Source organism: Neopelma chrysocephalum, unplaced genomic scaffold (genome assembly GCF_003984885.1).
Source record: "Neopelma chrysocephalum unplaced genomic scaffold, ASM398488v2 Primary Assembly neopelma1_96688, whole genome shotgun sequence".
NCBI classification, from domain to species: Eukaryota; Metazoa; Chordata; class Aves; order Passeriformes; family Pipridae; genus Neopelma; species Neopelma chrysocephalum.
Window position 1 is genome coordinate 1,495,730 of NW_020925333.1, and position 15,943 is coordinate 1,511,672.

A 15,943-nucleotide genomic window follows, 5' to 3' on the forward strand; every position below is an offset into this window, starting at 1 on the left:
CTCACTTCTCACCATTCTGCTTGTGTTTTTCTCAGAACTGCCATGACCTAAACATCTACTTGCCTAATTCCCAGTTCTGAGGGACTAAAAATTGAACAAAACAGAGACACACAGAATCCTCTGGACTCAGGATGTCCTGTGTTCCTCTTCTTGCTCAGAGGTTCACTTCACAGCCTGGGGCTCCCTGTTATTTTAGCCATCAGGTTAAAACACGATGCTGCCTTTTGCTCTCTTGGCATATGTATTTGTCTTTAGAAGTCTTGAATTTCCTCCTACCTGACAAAACAGCTTTTAAAGAAATGGTAGAAGTGCATCCTCCCATAACTTGCCTTTTGGAAGGAAAAGAATAACCCAACAAGTCAAGTGCTGCTGACATTATTCTCAAGGTGAGGGCTCTTGTGCTTCTGGATCTTCACTGGGTGAAAATATCTGGCATGGCCCTGACTCACTCAGAAAGGTGTGGGAGTAGAAATGCAAACCTGTTTGTTTGTTTGTCTGCCTATTTTTCTCCTGGCAAGTTTTAGGCAGTTACATGCTTAGGCTGTGGACTTGTGGAGTCACCTTTTAAGTTTTCCAGCTCTAGATCATGCGCTAAAAAGACGCAGCTCTGAGATCTGAATTCCATGTGCGGCTTCCTTTCCTTATATTTCAGGCTTTGAAGGACTAGACTGCACATCCATGTCTGTTTGATGTATGTATTCCCAAGTCAAAGTTATTGTAAAAGACATCAAAATATATGCAGTAGCCTTATTTACCAGCTACCTTTGGTTAGTACTCCCAGGAATTCCCTGAGTAATGCCACTGTAATATAAAGGCAATTCTACTCTTTTTTTACATTTAGCCCTTGTGCCTGGTAAAACCAAAGCATTTACTAGTGCCAGCTTGAGGGATCAGATTATGTTCCAGTGTAAATAATGCTTAACATTTGAGCCTAATCTTTCATAGACCTTTTTTAAAATAAATCAATTTTCATTTATGCCAAGTCATAATAAATGGTAAAAAACAAGCACACACTTTGTAACTCTCAAGATGAAATTCATTTATGATCTTCTATCCATGCCAATCAAAAATGCATATGCATGTCAAATTTCAAGCAAGATAATGCATTTCTTTCAATGTAGAGAATTGAACAAGAATTCAAAAGATAAATATAACCAGTGCTAAAGGAAAGGAGAACAACCATAATATGAGTAGCAGTAACATTTTGTTATGATCCTGATTCTCCTGTTATCCTTCTGGTTTTCTTTGCCTCTTCTATGGCTTTTAATTATTTTCCTATTTTACAGTTAATCAGATCTATTATTTCACTCTTTTATTCTAAACAGTCTTATAAAACCTATCATCAAAATAAATTTCTCTTGTATGGAAGAGACCACCCTGTAGTTTCACTGTGTTGACTGAAAGCACAAACAGTATCTCTACAGCTTCAAGTCTGATGAGTTGACATAATTAATGGAATAATCCAGCTCTTAGTAAAATTTCTCTGGAATAAATTCCATTTATTCTTTCACTATTTTCCATAGTTTCTTCCCTAATTCATACCATATATTTTTGTTGTATCCACAAGTAATTTAAAATTTCTTGGTGAGGAGCTTAGTTGTTCTCCAATACACAATGTAGATGCCATAGCATATTCTTTCAACGCCACAATTGCAGACACTGGTTTGGGAGGAAGAAATCTCTTGGCTTCTTACTCATTTTTTTTAATTATCACTTGCATTACCTTATTGCTCCAAAGCTCCACATTAAACCGAATTGTGGGACAAATATATTACGAAATATGCTAAATCTCAAAGAATCATAGAACCTTAAGGTTGGAAAAGACCTGCAAGATCAAGTCCAACCATTAACTCGACACTGCTAACTTGACCACTAAACCATGTCCCCAAGTGCCACATCTATGCATCTTTTAAATACCTCCAGGGATGGTGACTCCACCACTTCCCTGGGCAGCCTGTTCCAGCGCTTGACAACCCTTTCAGTGAAGCAATTTTTCCTAATATCCAATCTAAACCTCCCCTGGTGCAACTTGAGGCCTGTTTTCTTGTTCTATCGCTTGTTACCTGGGAGAAGAGGCCGACCCCCACCTGGCTACAACCTCCTCTCAGGTGGTTGTAGGGAGTGATAAGGTCCCCCTGAGCCTTCTTTTCCCTAGACTAAACACACCCAGATCCCTAGCTGTGCCTTGTCAGACTTGTGCTCCAGACTCTTCCCCAGCTTCATTATCTGACTCTGGACATGCTCCAGCACCTCAATGTCTGGCTTGTTTTAAATTTACTTACTATAAGATTATTGAACTGTAATCTAAAATAGAATTAAATACAAAACCTGAAGGAAATGCACAGCAAATGAAAAGAATTGGGAGGATGGACAGAGGATGTACAACAACTAATGTGACTAAAGGATTATTTTATACAGTTGGTAGTTCCAAAACATCTGATTTTCTTTTAATGAAGCATGAAAATATAAAGAAGTCAGTATGTCTCAGCTACAGCTCTAGAAGTGTATGCTGCAGTATGAATTATGACAATCCTGGCATTTATATCTCATTTTTTTATAGCAACCTTATTAACACCTAGAAGATCTAATGCATTTGTTTAGCTCTTTTTAATTTTGGATTTCTTGTATAGTTTTTCAAATGCCCTTTATCTTGATTCACCTAAAAAGACAAGTATTTTATAAAACATTTTTTTTAATTTGGTATCATATAATCCCTGGAAACTTTCAGATGCCAGGTTATTTCAAGAAATTGTGTGAGAAGTTTAAGTCAAATGAATGAAAGTTTCAGGAATTCATAAGCAACTGAAAATGCCGTCTTCAACCACACCTTCATTGTGGCCAACCCAAAAGCATTTCAGTGCTGATGACAGCTCATGCCAGCTTTACAACAGCTAAAGTGCAGGTGAGAATCTAACATTCACTCAGCATACAAACCACTGGCACCCTGCTTATGATTTTGTGCTGCTTTGCAATCGCCATTGCGATTACAGTCCATGCCTACTGAAAAATGGAAAGGATTGATAAGCCCTAATACTAGTTTATTTCATGCTGAAATGTTTTTCTCATTCCCCTTTGGTGCTCAACCCCAAAGTTTTTCTGAGTCTTTGAGATGACCACTGTATCAGCCGTAACATATTTTCTGACAACAGGATGGCCATAGTCTACTGGCATTCAGAGAATTTTCTTGTAAAATCTCTGAGAAACCACATCCTAAGTGTCTTATGCAGTTACTAACCCTGCATTTCACCCAGGACAGCCTTTAGATATGATTTGTAAGAAGCAGCATTACATAAATAAATTCTAGAGAGAATTTTGAGAATCTCCACTGCCTGTTCGCAAGCTGTAAGAAGAGTGCAGTGAATGGATGTTTCTCTGGACCGTTATATGACCACTCAGATATAATACTTTTGAGCACCACTTTGCAATTTGACAACTTAGAGCAAATAAAAGTAAGTCTACACTTAGCACACTTTGCGTCTTTTACTGTGCATATATGCACAGCTGCTCTCTCCAGAATGCTTAATTGTGAATCTCAAGGTAGCCAAGTTTATTGTTGCTATTCTCTGCCATGTATGGCAGTTTAACAATCAGTGCTGTTTCATTTCAGTAACACCAGAGTGAATGGTAAGAAATGTGGATTGTGATAATATATTAACATGATTTAATTTTGCAAGCAACTGTTAAACTAGAGTACTGCTCATATTTACAGTCTGACTTTTATTACTAGCTTCTTAATAACAGAATTAGAGTTCTTTGTATTTCTATGGTTTTTTTCTCCCTTCTGAAAGGAATAATCTCTTTTGAAGTTTTAAGTATCACTCTGAGTTACACAGTGGATGTTTATGAGGTTTTTCACCCAAATTATAACCTTTTTATATTTCAAAAACAAATAAGGTTTTGATTAGCAACTTTTTCAGAATTTTACTTAGGAAGGTTTTGTCACTCAGTGAAAAATCAGTTGTGCTAGGCAGGTTCCTTAGGAGAGCACTGAGGCAGAGTCAGCCTTTGAGTTCAGCAGAAAAGAATTAATTTCTTCTTAGCTGTATCCAAACTATCTTGATTTTCTTGCACATATGTCATTGGTTTTTTGATATCACATTTCTCTCTTTATGTTTTAACATACTCTCTCACCCCAAACTCAAGTCCCACAGCTGTTTCTCCTGTAGTGATGGATTTTTGCTTTGTTCTCATGCAAATTTTACCAAGGCTGCCTTAGGCATTATCTCAGTATTCAATGTCAATGTATAATGGGATCAAATACCCTTCTCTGGGAATGTCAGCTTCAGCCTTTAGTGGATACAGAAGATCTGTCAACAGCAGAAAAGATGTTGCTTCAACACACCAGAGACTGTAATTTCTGTGGCTGTTACCCAGGATTTTGCCTGCCTGTGTATTACCTCTTAGGTCTCATTTTAAACTATTGCTCAGACCAGGACTGTCGCTGAGATAGGCTTTATTTAACATTTTACATTTTTCAGGGACAAGGGCAAATGGCAATGCCTTCATCTCTCCTGTCTTCTCTCCATACTTCTAACTACGTTTTTTTGTACATCCATTGGAAAGCTTTGGACTCTTCCATATGGTTCATGCTATTGCAGAACAGATGTTGTATGGGCCTATCTAATTTTACATCTGTTCTGAGATTGCTGGCAATTACAGAAGCCTGGTTTCTGTGACACAGCCAGTCCTGCCTTCCCTTCAGTGGACAGGTAGTCAGAAAACAGAACTGGAACCACCTCCATCCCCTTGAATGTTCCAGCAGACAACTGCAACATCGAACTCTGGCGGTGTAAAGGGTTTTAGCTAACAAGTTGGAGCTATAATGGCTTAATAACTGTGCAGAAACTGGTTTTTATAATACTTGCTTCACAACCTGCCTCTACTTCACTGAGCCCCTCAAAACAGTATTTCTCTGCGAACAGCTTCTGAGGATCTTTGTTCAGCAGCTCTCTGTGTCTCGGTCTTTCCTTCAGTACAAGTTCAGAATCCACAGGAGATTCTTTGGCATTTAGGAGTCCTGCCAGAGTAAAGTCTGGACTCCCGTGGCATTTTTCGGAAAATGGGAGGTAAGTAGCAGAGAATCAACATAGTCTGATAATGGAAGGGTATCTGAAAGGAAGGCATTTTGGGGACAGGATGATGATTCTAAGTAGCGTGGGAGAGAGGGCACTGCCTGAGATTTTGCCAGTAATTTGGCTAGCACTTCAAAGACTTCCTGCAGATTTTCCATGAGGCACCATGTTCCCTAGCCTACCTTAAATTGCTCCTGGTCATCATGATGTTCTGAATTTACCAGTGGCCTGCTTCCCAAACATGCCTCACATAATTGTTCTCATCTATTGGGTCTTGACAAGATTGACTGCAGAAAACTAATTTAATATCTCTGAAGTGTACCAGAGGAATCTGAAAAATTGCATCATAACTCATTTATTGACTCTCCTTTTCTCAAAAGTTTCTCAAAGGGCTTGAAAGAACTTAAATTTCACTAAAAAGGGTAACACTGATTATGATGATGTGCTAGATAGACCCTGAAGAAGGTGAAGTCAGAAGGACCTTCTGTGAAGTTTTTGGGAAATAGAGACTAGTGCTAAGTAATTCTCAAAATGAATCATAACTCCTCGCATCTTCATCAATAGGTTTTTAAATGATTAATTGACTTGGTACTGTAGCAGCTTAGAATTCATTTTAGAATCAGAGTAACAGCAGAAATTAATGTAAATAGCTGTATTTCATCTCATTATGTGAATGCCAGAAAAACTCTACTCTGTCTGCAAATATATGTATGCAACACAAAGAATTGCATGTTGTACCTACCCACTTCATACCAAAGTGCAAGTTTCCACAGACACAAACTCAAGTGCCTGTTATAAATCACAGTCCCGAAACTAAGCTAGTCCTGAAACTAATCTTATGAACTTAACCTCCACCAGCATCAATCCTGTTCAGCTAAGAAATAGGAATTGCTCTATTAAAGAAAGGCTTTTCCATGTCAACCTTGATAACAGAGACGTGAAAGAAATGTCTCTGAAGAAATGTTGCTCCCTCTAAACTAAAATTTTGCATTTTCTGAGTTCGGTCTCTATGAAAACTCCTGGACTGACAGCCCCAAAAACTGTCATCTGTTTAGATCACACAGCATTAAGAATAATTTCTTGTAAATCATTCAACACAGGCCTGAATACAGTTTGGTTTCCACTTAGACTTATATCCAGTAGGGCTAATTGGTGGGTTAATTCTGCGATGTTGATTACTGTCTGCTAGGAAAGGGATCAAGCCCACCATCTGATTTTCTACAGATCACCAAACAACTGAGTGATGATAACAACTTAATCCTTGCCAAACTAGACAGATGGAGTTCAACCACTGAGTGTTTTCCAAACTCTTTAGCCAACTGTTCCCTACTTCTGAATATTTCCACAACAGCAAAAAAACTCTCAAAAGCCCCAAATCTTACCTTTTAAGAACTATTTATAGTGAACTTACTGTTCTAATCATACACAAGTACTGCAAAACTACACCACAAATAACAAATGTGAGAAAAATGTGAGCATTCCATCAGAGTAATGAGAAGACTTTTTTGCCTTGTGTTATGCTGGATATGTCTATAGGTTAATGAGCAGAATTGGAGCAGCCGGCTCATCCCAGGCTGCATGTTTTCTTTAGTTCTCCAATTTGTGTTCCAGCCCCACTGATACTCTGCCATTGCTGTAGGTGGTAGGGGAGCTGTGGGCAGATTGTCACTAGACTTCTAAAGCTAATTGGAACATGTAATAACAGCAAAAACTCTTGTACAGTCTGCATTTCATTTCACACATTGACAAATTTATGGGAGTCATACTGAAGGCAGAGGACAGTGAAAAAATTGCAAAAGAATGTTGGTCATATGCAGTATGGAAAGGTGACAATCAAAGGACTGACTTCTTTGAGGTTGGACAGTGTTTCAAAACATGCTTAATTTGCTCTGCCTTTCCTGACCATTGTAGATAAAACACCTAATTTTTTAAGCCCTGATATTAATAGGCTTTTACATTGAGAAAATTCTCAGGAATTAAAAACACTTATGATCAAATACTGCTGATAAGTATGAAAGACTGACATAACTGTTATAGAAACAAAGTACTTTTTTTACCTATAAGCACATTAATATAAATGTCTCCCAGAAAAAGACCATCAAACCTGAAATTAATTTAAAATAACACAGCAGATGTGGCATCAAACAACAATAATGGTACAGCCTTAGAATTTCAATTCCTAAAAGAGTCGAAGAAACACAGTAAGATCTATGTAGAACAACATTATGAAGGCCTGCCTAGGCATAGGATATATACCCTTATATCTAGGTGCTAACTTCTGCTTTTTCATTATCAGGAGCAGATTCACACTTTTATATTTTAAACTAATGAGAAAATAAAAGTTAATGTGGTACAGTAAAGCCATAAAGTTCTTGTTCACCCTGTAAAGAATGGTTATTTCATGAAACATATGGTGTCATTTAGAAAATCTTCAGTTGGAGAAAAATTCTCAAAAGTGACCATGTCATCATACAAAGGAAAATTAGTTTTAAAAATTGCATGTTTTTCTCAGGAGATTCTCTTTCTAATGTTAGTTGAAAGGATGTAGCAATATTTTAAATTTACATTTTGGTGCATTCCAAATCTAAATGCTGCTTGATGTTCTGGATTCCTCTCCATATACTCTTAAAAGGCATTTAATCAGGTGCTATCTTTCGGTCCTTTGAATAAGTAACATTGCCATTGTTGCCCCAATTACACCTGAAAGATACCTGTGTAAGATTGTGAGTGGCTGAGAGAGAATGAACTTGTACTGAGGTTTAATTGCTGTGCATTTAGTACTTAGGTTTACATTTATCAAGGGAAAACTGAAAAGACTGAAGCTCTATCCTATTCCTTTGCTTAGAAATGTCTCTTCATTTCATTCATTGAGAATTTTTGTTTGTCATTGCAAAGTGTTAATTCTTTGATAGGTTAGGTAAATAAAAGTTGCATTTTGAGCTTTTTTCTGTAAATGGTTTTGGCAAAAGATATAATTGAAAACGTTCAATTCAGCTTTTGTATCTAATTCTTTAAGAGAAGAATCCATAAAACAGTTGGTGTTCTGTTTTTTCACCAAAATTCTTCATAGGAATAACTAGAATAATTAAATGGCTCTTCCTTAAAACTTCAACATGCAGCTGTCAAAGCCAAAACTCTCCAAGCCAGAACATTCTTATCAGTGAAGAATTTGGGAACTAATTTGTAATGAAAATCACCCAGGCACATCGTCATTGTCAAACGCATTGGAGAACAGAATATTCCTACTGAACAAATTACTCACCAAGAATCACAGCAACGACGGTGAAAAGCACAAAAGCATTCCTCATTAAATAACTTTTAACATCGTCCTTTGTTATGCTCTGCACTTTTTTTTTTGCCAAAAGTGTACGTTTCCTGACTCCTTGCTGAATGCGTTCCATCCTACTTCCAGGTTTTGGATCTTCTCCGTTACCTTTAGTCATCTATCTTGCAGAAAGTTTTCTTTTGTAATTAACTTCTATCAATATCCTTTCAGGAAAGTGGAAGACTCTTTGAAGTGGGAGGTACTGGAGAAACCTGCAAGACAAGAAATATCAAACTTTGCAGTAAGACTTTAGAGGAATGATTAGCCATATGTTTACATGGAAGCAAATATTCTTCATGTTTCAGTAAAATTTGAATTGTTTGTAATATCTAAGCTGTTGATTTGCAGTTTTTGATACAATCAGATAGGTGTCCTATGTCTTCAGACATTAACATGAATTGCTGCTATGCTGCAAAACCCAGGAGTAGCTTCTTTTTCTTGCCATTTTCTAGTGATATACTAATATAAAATCAGTACAACTCACAGAAACTTAACATGTTATAGTGTTTAAAATTGTCTTTCAGGCTTGTTTTTAACCTGTTCATCAGGTTTTTTTGAAAAAAATCTAGCTCACCTTCACATTAACCATTGGAGAAAAAATAATTTGCTCGAATTGGTACATTTTAAATGTTCTGCATTTCAGATATTTTTAAATGATTGAATGAATTGGCTCAGTTCCTCCTTTTCACATGGCAAAAGGCAGCAGGAACAGTTTATGTATCCCTCAACCACTATTTAAAAGATAGGACTTTGACAGTTTTATGTTAATAACATTCATTTTTTAACTCTAGTATAAACTACCCCGAGCACATCTGTAGAACATCAGATGTAACATCCCACTTAACTTGTCGCTTCAGATTCACATTGCAGAGTAAAGTAATCCTTAGCTTGGCCTGACAGCAATTATGGGCATACATCACAGAATCAGAGAACAGACTGAGCTGGAAGGGACCCATCATGATTATCAAATCCAAATACTGGCCCTGCGCAGGACAACCCAAAATTCACACCACCTCTGATTTTAAGAAATCACACACCGAATCAACCTTAAAATGATTTAATAATAGAAGTTTTTCATTAAGACATTATTTTCTATTTTAAATTGTGCGGGTTTTGGTGGCTGATGGGAATGAATTTGTTTAATAATGGAGCCTGCTCAACAGTATTTTCCACGCTGAGAATTCCATTTTCTGAAGTCTTAGTTAATACACCGGCATGTTTTTACAAAGAAATTAGAAATTAATAAATGCATTGAGTTAGGTGCTTCTGCTGAAGTCTCTCATCTCTCTCCATGTACATGCAATTCCACATCTTACTTTTAAAAAATCAATTGCCTAAATAACATTTTTTTTTAAGGAAGCATTTAAAATATAAATACACAGAGGTTTCAACCCGCATGTTTTAAAGAAATTTCATGTCGTAATAAGTTTATTTTGGTGGTATTTGATCGTTGCTTCTACCATATGTTTCAAAATTGGCACTTTAGTGCAATATCCTCCCCGAATTTTAACAGAACACTATAAGCTTTGCTTCTTTAGAGAGTGGAAACATTCTGAGAATGAGCTACATATTTAAATCAGTAAGTATTCTACCTTGGACACGACTACTGTGTGCAAGCAGGATTTTCTTTTTTTGTTCAGAACAATTACTGTAAATATTTTGTAAATAAGAACAATACAAAAAAAGTAATAATTCCCAGTCCATTTTCTTTCCAGGACGTTTAACGCAGCTAACCTGTCCTGCGTAACTTACATCGAAACCAAGAAAGAGTACGGGTACAGCCAAAAGGACCGCTGCATTAAGTAAGATACAAAGGCAGAGAGCGAAAAATTCGGACTTCCCCCTCCAGCCCGCGATGGAGGACGGGGTGGGCTCACCTTCTCGGACCTGCCCGTGCTCCAAGGGCGCGGTGGTGGCGGATAAAGCGGGGGCTTCCCAGCGGAAACCAGGGAGCTGCGGCGCCCGGCGAGCAGGACAAACAATCTGCACGTGTTGGGGAATACGACAGCTTACTATCACTGTAACTTAAGGAAGGGGAGGAGACTGAGCACAGCGCTTGGGGGGGGGAAGAAAAAAAAAAAAAACACCAACCCAACCCACACCAAACCACACATCAGCAGAGAGGGGAAAGCGGAGCTCCTGGAATATTGATTAGTCTTGGCACAGTGAAAGCAGGGTCACTTTCTTTGTTTTTCCTTTTAGACCACTTTCACGCTTTGTCGGTTCAGCTTCGTTAGAAATGCAAAATCGGGATCTGGGAAGAATTGAACGATCGCACACAGAGCAGGGGAGGCTGGAGCGCTTCTTTATTAGACATTCCAGACTGGATATCTGAAAAGCCTAAACATAATTATATAACACTATTCCTGTGGTTTTTAAAATAAATGATAAAAGATCTAAGCATGCTACTTTGTTCTAGAAAGAGGCACAGTGTGAGGTTATCACGTATTTTCTAATTCTTAAAGGCAGTTACTCAAGATCTACTCTTCCCAGGGTGGTGAACCAGACCTATCTTTCAGAAGCAACTGGAACATTATCAAGGATAGAGAAAAACATGATCTACTATAATTCTTTGTATGTTTCTTGTAGATACTCAAAACACACGATAAGACTTGCCTCTTGTTTGGCAATTTAAACTCACTGATAGCAAGCCCCCATTCAGCCTGTTTCAATACTAGAGAATGAATTACAAAGGGAAAAGCATAAAATATCCACTTTGAGAAAGAAATGGCCTTCAGTTTTTCTAGCATTTCAAAGTCCATGGTGTTGAAAAGATATTTGCTGGGGGGAGCCAGGGGAATTCCGAAAGAACTTTCCTTTTTAGAGAAACATTTCCCTTTTAAACATTGGTAAAGTCAGGTTAAAATGTTCCATAGTTATATTTCAGTGGATCTTTCATGAGATTTTAAGTGTATTTCCTTATAAGAGAAATACTGTAAATTTAAATTTATATAAATTTATGCTAAATATATAATTAATCTATATATATTAATCTATATATATATTAATCTATAAAGGTTTGTTTATAGATGATGTTGACTTTCAGATTCGTTTCCTGAAAAGTCATTTTAAGTGTACAGAAAACCACTTCTGTACTAGACACACAAAGTACAGTTAGACACAAAATAAAATAAGAGCACATTTGCTTCCACACAGTTACAGTAATGGTTTTGCTAAAGTGTTTTCTAATTTGAATGTGATTCAAATAATGATGCAGAGTAAAATAATCTTACAATTATTCCAAGCTTTCTCGTGATTAATGTAGGTTTGAGGTTTAACTGTGTTCCATGGAATCTTGATCTTTGGTATCTAACTAAAGAAAGTAAACATCTAAATTAAGTTATTAACTGACTTTTAAAAAATCGAGAAAATATGTTGACAGCTTGTGTTGCAAAGACAGATACACATGCTGTATTTTCTTGTCCCTGGCAGTTTAAGTGTCTATCTCCTTTTTTTATTTTTGTGGTGCAGTTTGTAGATACTTTCACCATTTTGTCTGTAGATGGGAAATGACCTTTTAGCTAACCTTTGGCCTTTAGTGATCTGCTCGTTTGATCTTTCCTTTTGGAGTATGGCATGCTTTCTGCAAAGCCTACCAGAAAGTCTCTGCCCTCTGTTCGTATGAATGGTAATGATCCACTTGCCTTAATGGGACAGGGGTCAGGCCCCAAATGAGGTGATCCAAAAGTATTCCATCATTTAATACTCTCATTAATAAAGGAGTCTATGAGAAATGAGGATAATCTTCTAAGAAGATTACCTATGCAAAATGAGGCAAAATGAAAATAGACAATAATCAGTCATACAGCTTATCTGAACTTCAGTAGTGATACTTTTATCAGCTCTCAGTGAACAACAGATATTATTACACAGTGCTTAGAAAAATAGAATATTAATAACTTTAATGGCAATATATTAATTATTTTTCTGCCTTTTTTCCTCCCTTCTTCCTCTCCTCACATTAATTTCTTTTATTGATTATAACTTTGATGGTGATATAGGGAAATTATACTATAGGAAGAGTATTATTCTTTATATTATAAAACCCCATGTATTTTAGATATCCCTGGATAGCAAAAAAAATTAGTCAAAGGAGTTCATAGTACAGTGTCACCCTGCAACACATGTAATTAAAATGCACTGGAATTTCCTTTTACATATACAATAGATTTAACTGATTTAGTATGCAGCATTTAATACTAGGACAAAGACAAATTTAAAATGTTATTGGTTAAGTGCTTCTATCTGTAGTATTTTCAGTAGTATTAATTTCTTGGAAGAGCAACTTAAGTGTTACTAGACACATTGTAGACTTTAGTTTGGATCTGCCAACCTTAAAATGTTGATTTTAAGGTTACAAAAACTGATGGTTTTGTAAGTAGAGCAGCAGTCATTGGTGCAACCACCACTTTTACACAGATAAAATAATTTCTACATTCCTCAGAGTGTTAGGTGTTTGGGGTTTTTTTTTCTCCATAAAAATTGGCAAGGAATGACCTAAGGCCTGGATGAGTCTGTCTGTGATGTCATGCTAACTCAGTGCCCTAACCTATGTTTTGGGTTCCAGTTTCAGCCCTCCTTTGACAATGCACCAGATGGCTTGCAAAGCAGGGAAATGCAGGTATAGGGCAAGGGCTGGCATTAGCTTAAACCTCATCCTCCCAGGCAGTGTGGGTTCAGCCAGCTGAAATCATGTGTTGTGGCAAACACAAGCCCTGTTTGGTTGCGGCTGACAAAGTCAGTTAGTAAATGTACTTTGCATGTCGGCACAGTATCTGAGTGCCTTTGTAAAATAAGTAAAGGTATTAGTGTGGAAGCTGCTGTTCAAACATAAACTATTGTTATTTTCAGCTGACAAGAGCTATCAAACAAAAACCCAGGGAAGTCAGTTGTAGCAAATGCAAGAAGTGGAAATGAAGTAGCAAACTGTACAACCATTTAATTTCCCAGATAGCAATAAAGACTGTATGAGAGTGCATGGATCCCAGCTGAAAGAAGCTTTTGCCATTTGAAGTAACCCAGGTTTCACATTAATAAATCAGCACTATAAATTAATACTGGTTGAATACTGGAAGTTCAGGAGTTCTAGGTAGGAGCTTAGTGAAGTATTGTTGATACCACAGTGGTGAAACAGGAATAAAATTTTTGTGAAAGAACATGTTTATTCACAGTATATGGCATGTCATTATGTCCCCAGACTTAAATGAAGTCGGACAAAATAAGAAAATATATGATCCCCTTGCAAATTCCAGTTCAGCTTAGAACTGTTTATTACTGTTTTGCGCTCTTGTATCAGTGAAGAAACTGTCTCTAAGAGGTCAAAATGAAACCACACAAGTCAGCAAATATTTGTCAGAGCTAAGACACAGCCTTAGGCACCTGAATTCCACAGAACCACGGCATCATTTTTTGTGAGATACTCGCTTGGCTCTTGCTCTTTTGAGCACGCTAAAATGAATATGAGAAATTGAGATTTGTTTTCTGTTTCTTTTCAAATTTGTTTATCAGAGGGGGATTTGATGAATACCTCCATTTTGGCCAGTCAAATATGAAAAATATACCTTAGTTTTTATTAAGATTCAATGTCAAGAAAGTTATTATATTGCTCTATTGAAGACAGTGGGAGGAAATAGTGTGCTGTAATTTATATACTTCAAAAAAGACATAGGCTATGTTCTGTTAACAAATATGAAAAGCTGGAGGAAAAGATCTGCAGAACCCTAAGTGGTTCTGAATATATGACATTTGCAGAATTTGCACTGCAGCAGTGTTACATTGGGTTACTTCTAATCGTGTTTTGTGGCCCAAACATCTTTTTGTGCTTGGGCTGTATGATCTGGTTTTGTTTCTCCTAAAGGAATCCAGTTCACGCCTCCTAGGACCACTCCATGAAATTAATCAAAGCATCTTGCTCATGGTCACTCTTAGGAGGAAGCTTCTTCTACTGGTTATGCTGAACTTCAGTTTATCTTTGATAAGTTGAAAATCATTGGTCAAGCTCAGTTACTAAAAAAAAAAATAAATGTTTTTAGAAAATGCTACTATTCCATTCAAAGAACATTTCAAAAGCAAAGTGTTTTGCCTAGGATTAGGCTGAATGACTAGTAGCACTGGCCAATCTAATCAGCAGGATTTAGATCTTCAGTGATCTGTTTCTACTTTTATGTTTAATGTCCCATTACACTCTTAACATTGCTTACTCGAGCCAGCCAACAAGTCCACTTGGTCATTTTTATTCCTACATTTTGAGGCCTTGAGCTGTGAGAATAAATGTGATTTTATGCTTTTGAACTCTGTCAGTTGGCAGTCGGAAGTTACACATAAAAACGCGGCATTCCTTTTCTGCTCTGTGAAAATTCCCAGCAGAGAAACACGAACCTCTAGTATCTCCACTCAGCATCATGGGCTGTCTGGGCCTTAACACACACTGTATGTCTGACTGCAGCTGAATAGACAACCTTGTTTCCTTTCAACGCAGGGAGTCAGATTGCCACTCACTCTTGGGAGAAGGGGGAAGGGAAATGAAGTTATACCAGCAGAGGATGTGGCTCGTGAACTTTTCCCCTAACTGTCTTATCAAGGATGTGAATGTCTGTATGTACAATGGGGTGATTCTCACCGAAGAATAGGCAAGGTTGTCTAGGAAGGATGGGGAATAGGATGGGACTGTGTCATTGTAAGAAATCAAATGGGATCGCGTCGGCAGCTGATAGCATTTCAGATGCAAAGGTCTGTATAGTGTGGCTTCACTGGCTTTCCCACAGCCAGTGGCAACCACTTAAATGGGCGTCGAGGGAGAGACAGGTTCATTTGAAAAGTTAATACAGCATTGTGGCCAGTTACAAAAGAGTGTAGCATTGGAGCCAGAAAATTGCTACCCCCTGTTGCTCGGGTCCCTCTTGGTTTCCTCTTCCTGATTTCTTTTTTTTTTTTTTTTTTAAAAAACCTCTTCTCTGATCAGCTTCTAAACTTCAGTAGCTTGTGAATAGACAGAACTACTGAGAGTGCCCTGTGGAAGCTCTGGCTGAGAATACACATTGTCATAGGTACTTTAAACTGTAACCTCCAACCCCTACCTGTCACGGTGGCAACACAGCAGTGATCCCACATAGATCCTCTTTTGGGATAATAACACCATTTGTGGGTGTACCACTGACTGAACTGTCCTCTCTCTTAATTCCCAGACCAGTTGTTGAAGAAACCCATTTCTTGAATTTTTTGTTGTTGTTTATGCTGGCTATTCTTTAAACATTTCATAAAACATTGCTTTCATTTGACATCTTTGTCCATAGTTATTTTTATGATGAAACAATGGTTTATCAGCTGTTTAATATATCCTAGTTTGTTGTTAGCATAGCAAATAAAATAAATACAAAGAAAACCACTCATTTGTATGAAGTTCATTTAAGGAAACTAATTTATTTGGAGCAGTAAGCTAACGTGACTCTTTAAATAGACATTTACTACTATGGAATCATAATTACTGCAATCAAGACACACAAAAATCTTTTGTAAAAATAATTATAATTGAAAAGCATGCAGCTCA

The 15,943-nt window shown here is 37.3% G+C and overlaps 1 protein-coding gene across 1 annotated transcript in view; it reads right to left on the bottom strand.

The window, feature by feature from the left end:
• SLC1A3 (solute carrier family 1 member 3) overlaps positions 1 to 10,422 on the bottom strand; it is a 67,065-nt gene extending 56,643 nt beyond the window's left edge. Inside the window, exons 1-2 of the mRNA XM_027709146.1 lie at positions 10,275 to 10,422; positions 8,335 to 8,609 (exon numbers count right to left, since the gene is read on the bottom strand). Coding sequence (XP_027564947.1) covers positions 8,335 to 8,515 — 181 coding nt within the window. The 5' untranslated portion in view covers positions 8,516 to 8,609; positions 10,275 to 10,422. The remainder of the gene's footprint in view (positions 1 to 8,334; positions 8,610 to 10,274) is intronic.
• Positions 10,423 to 15,943: the final 5,521 nt, after the last annotated feature.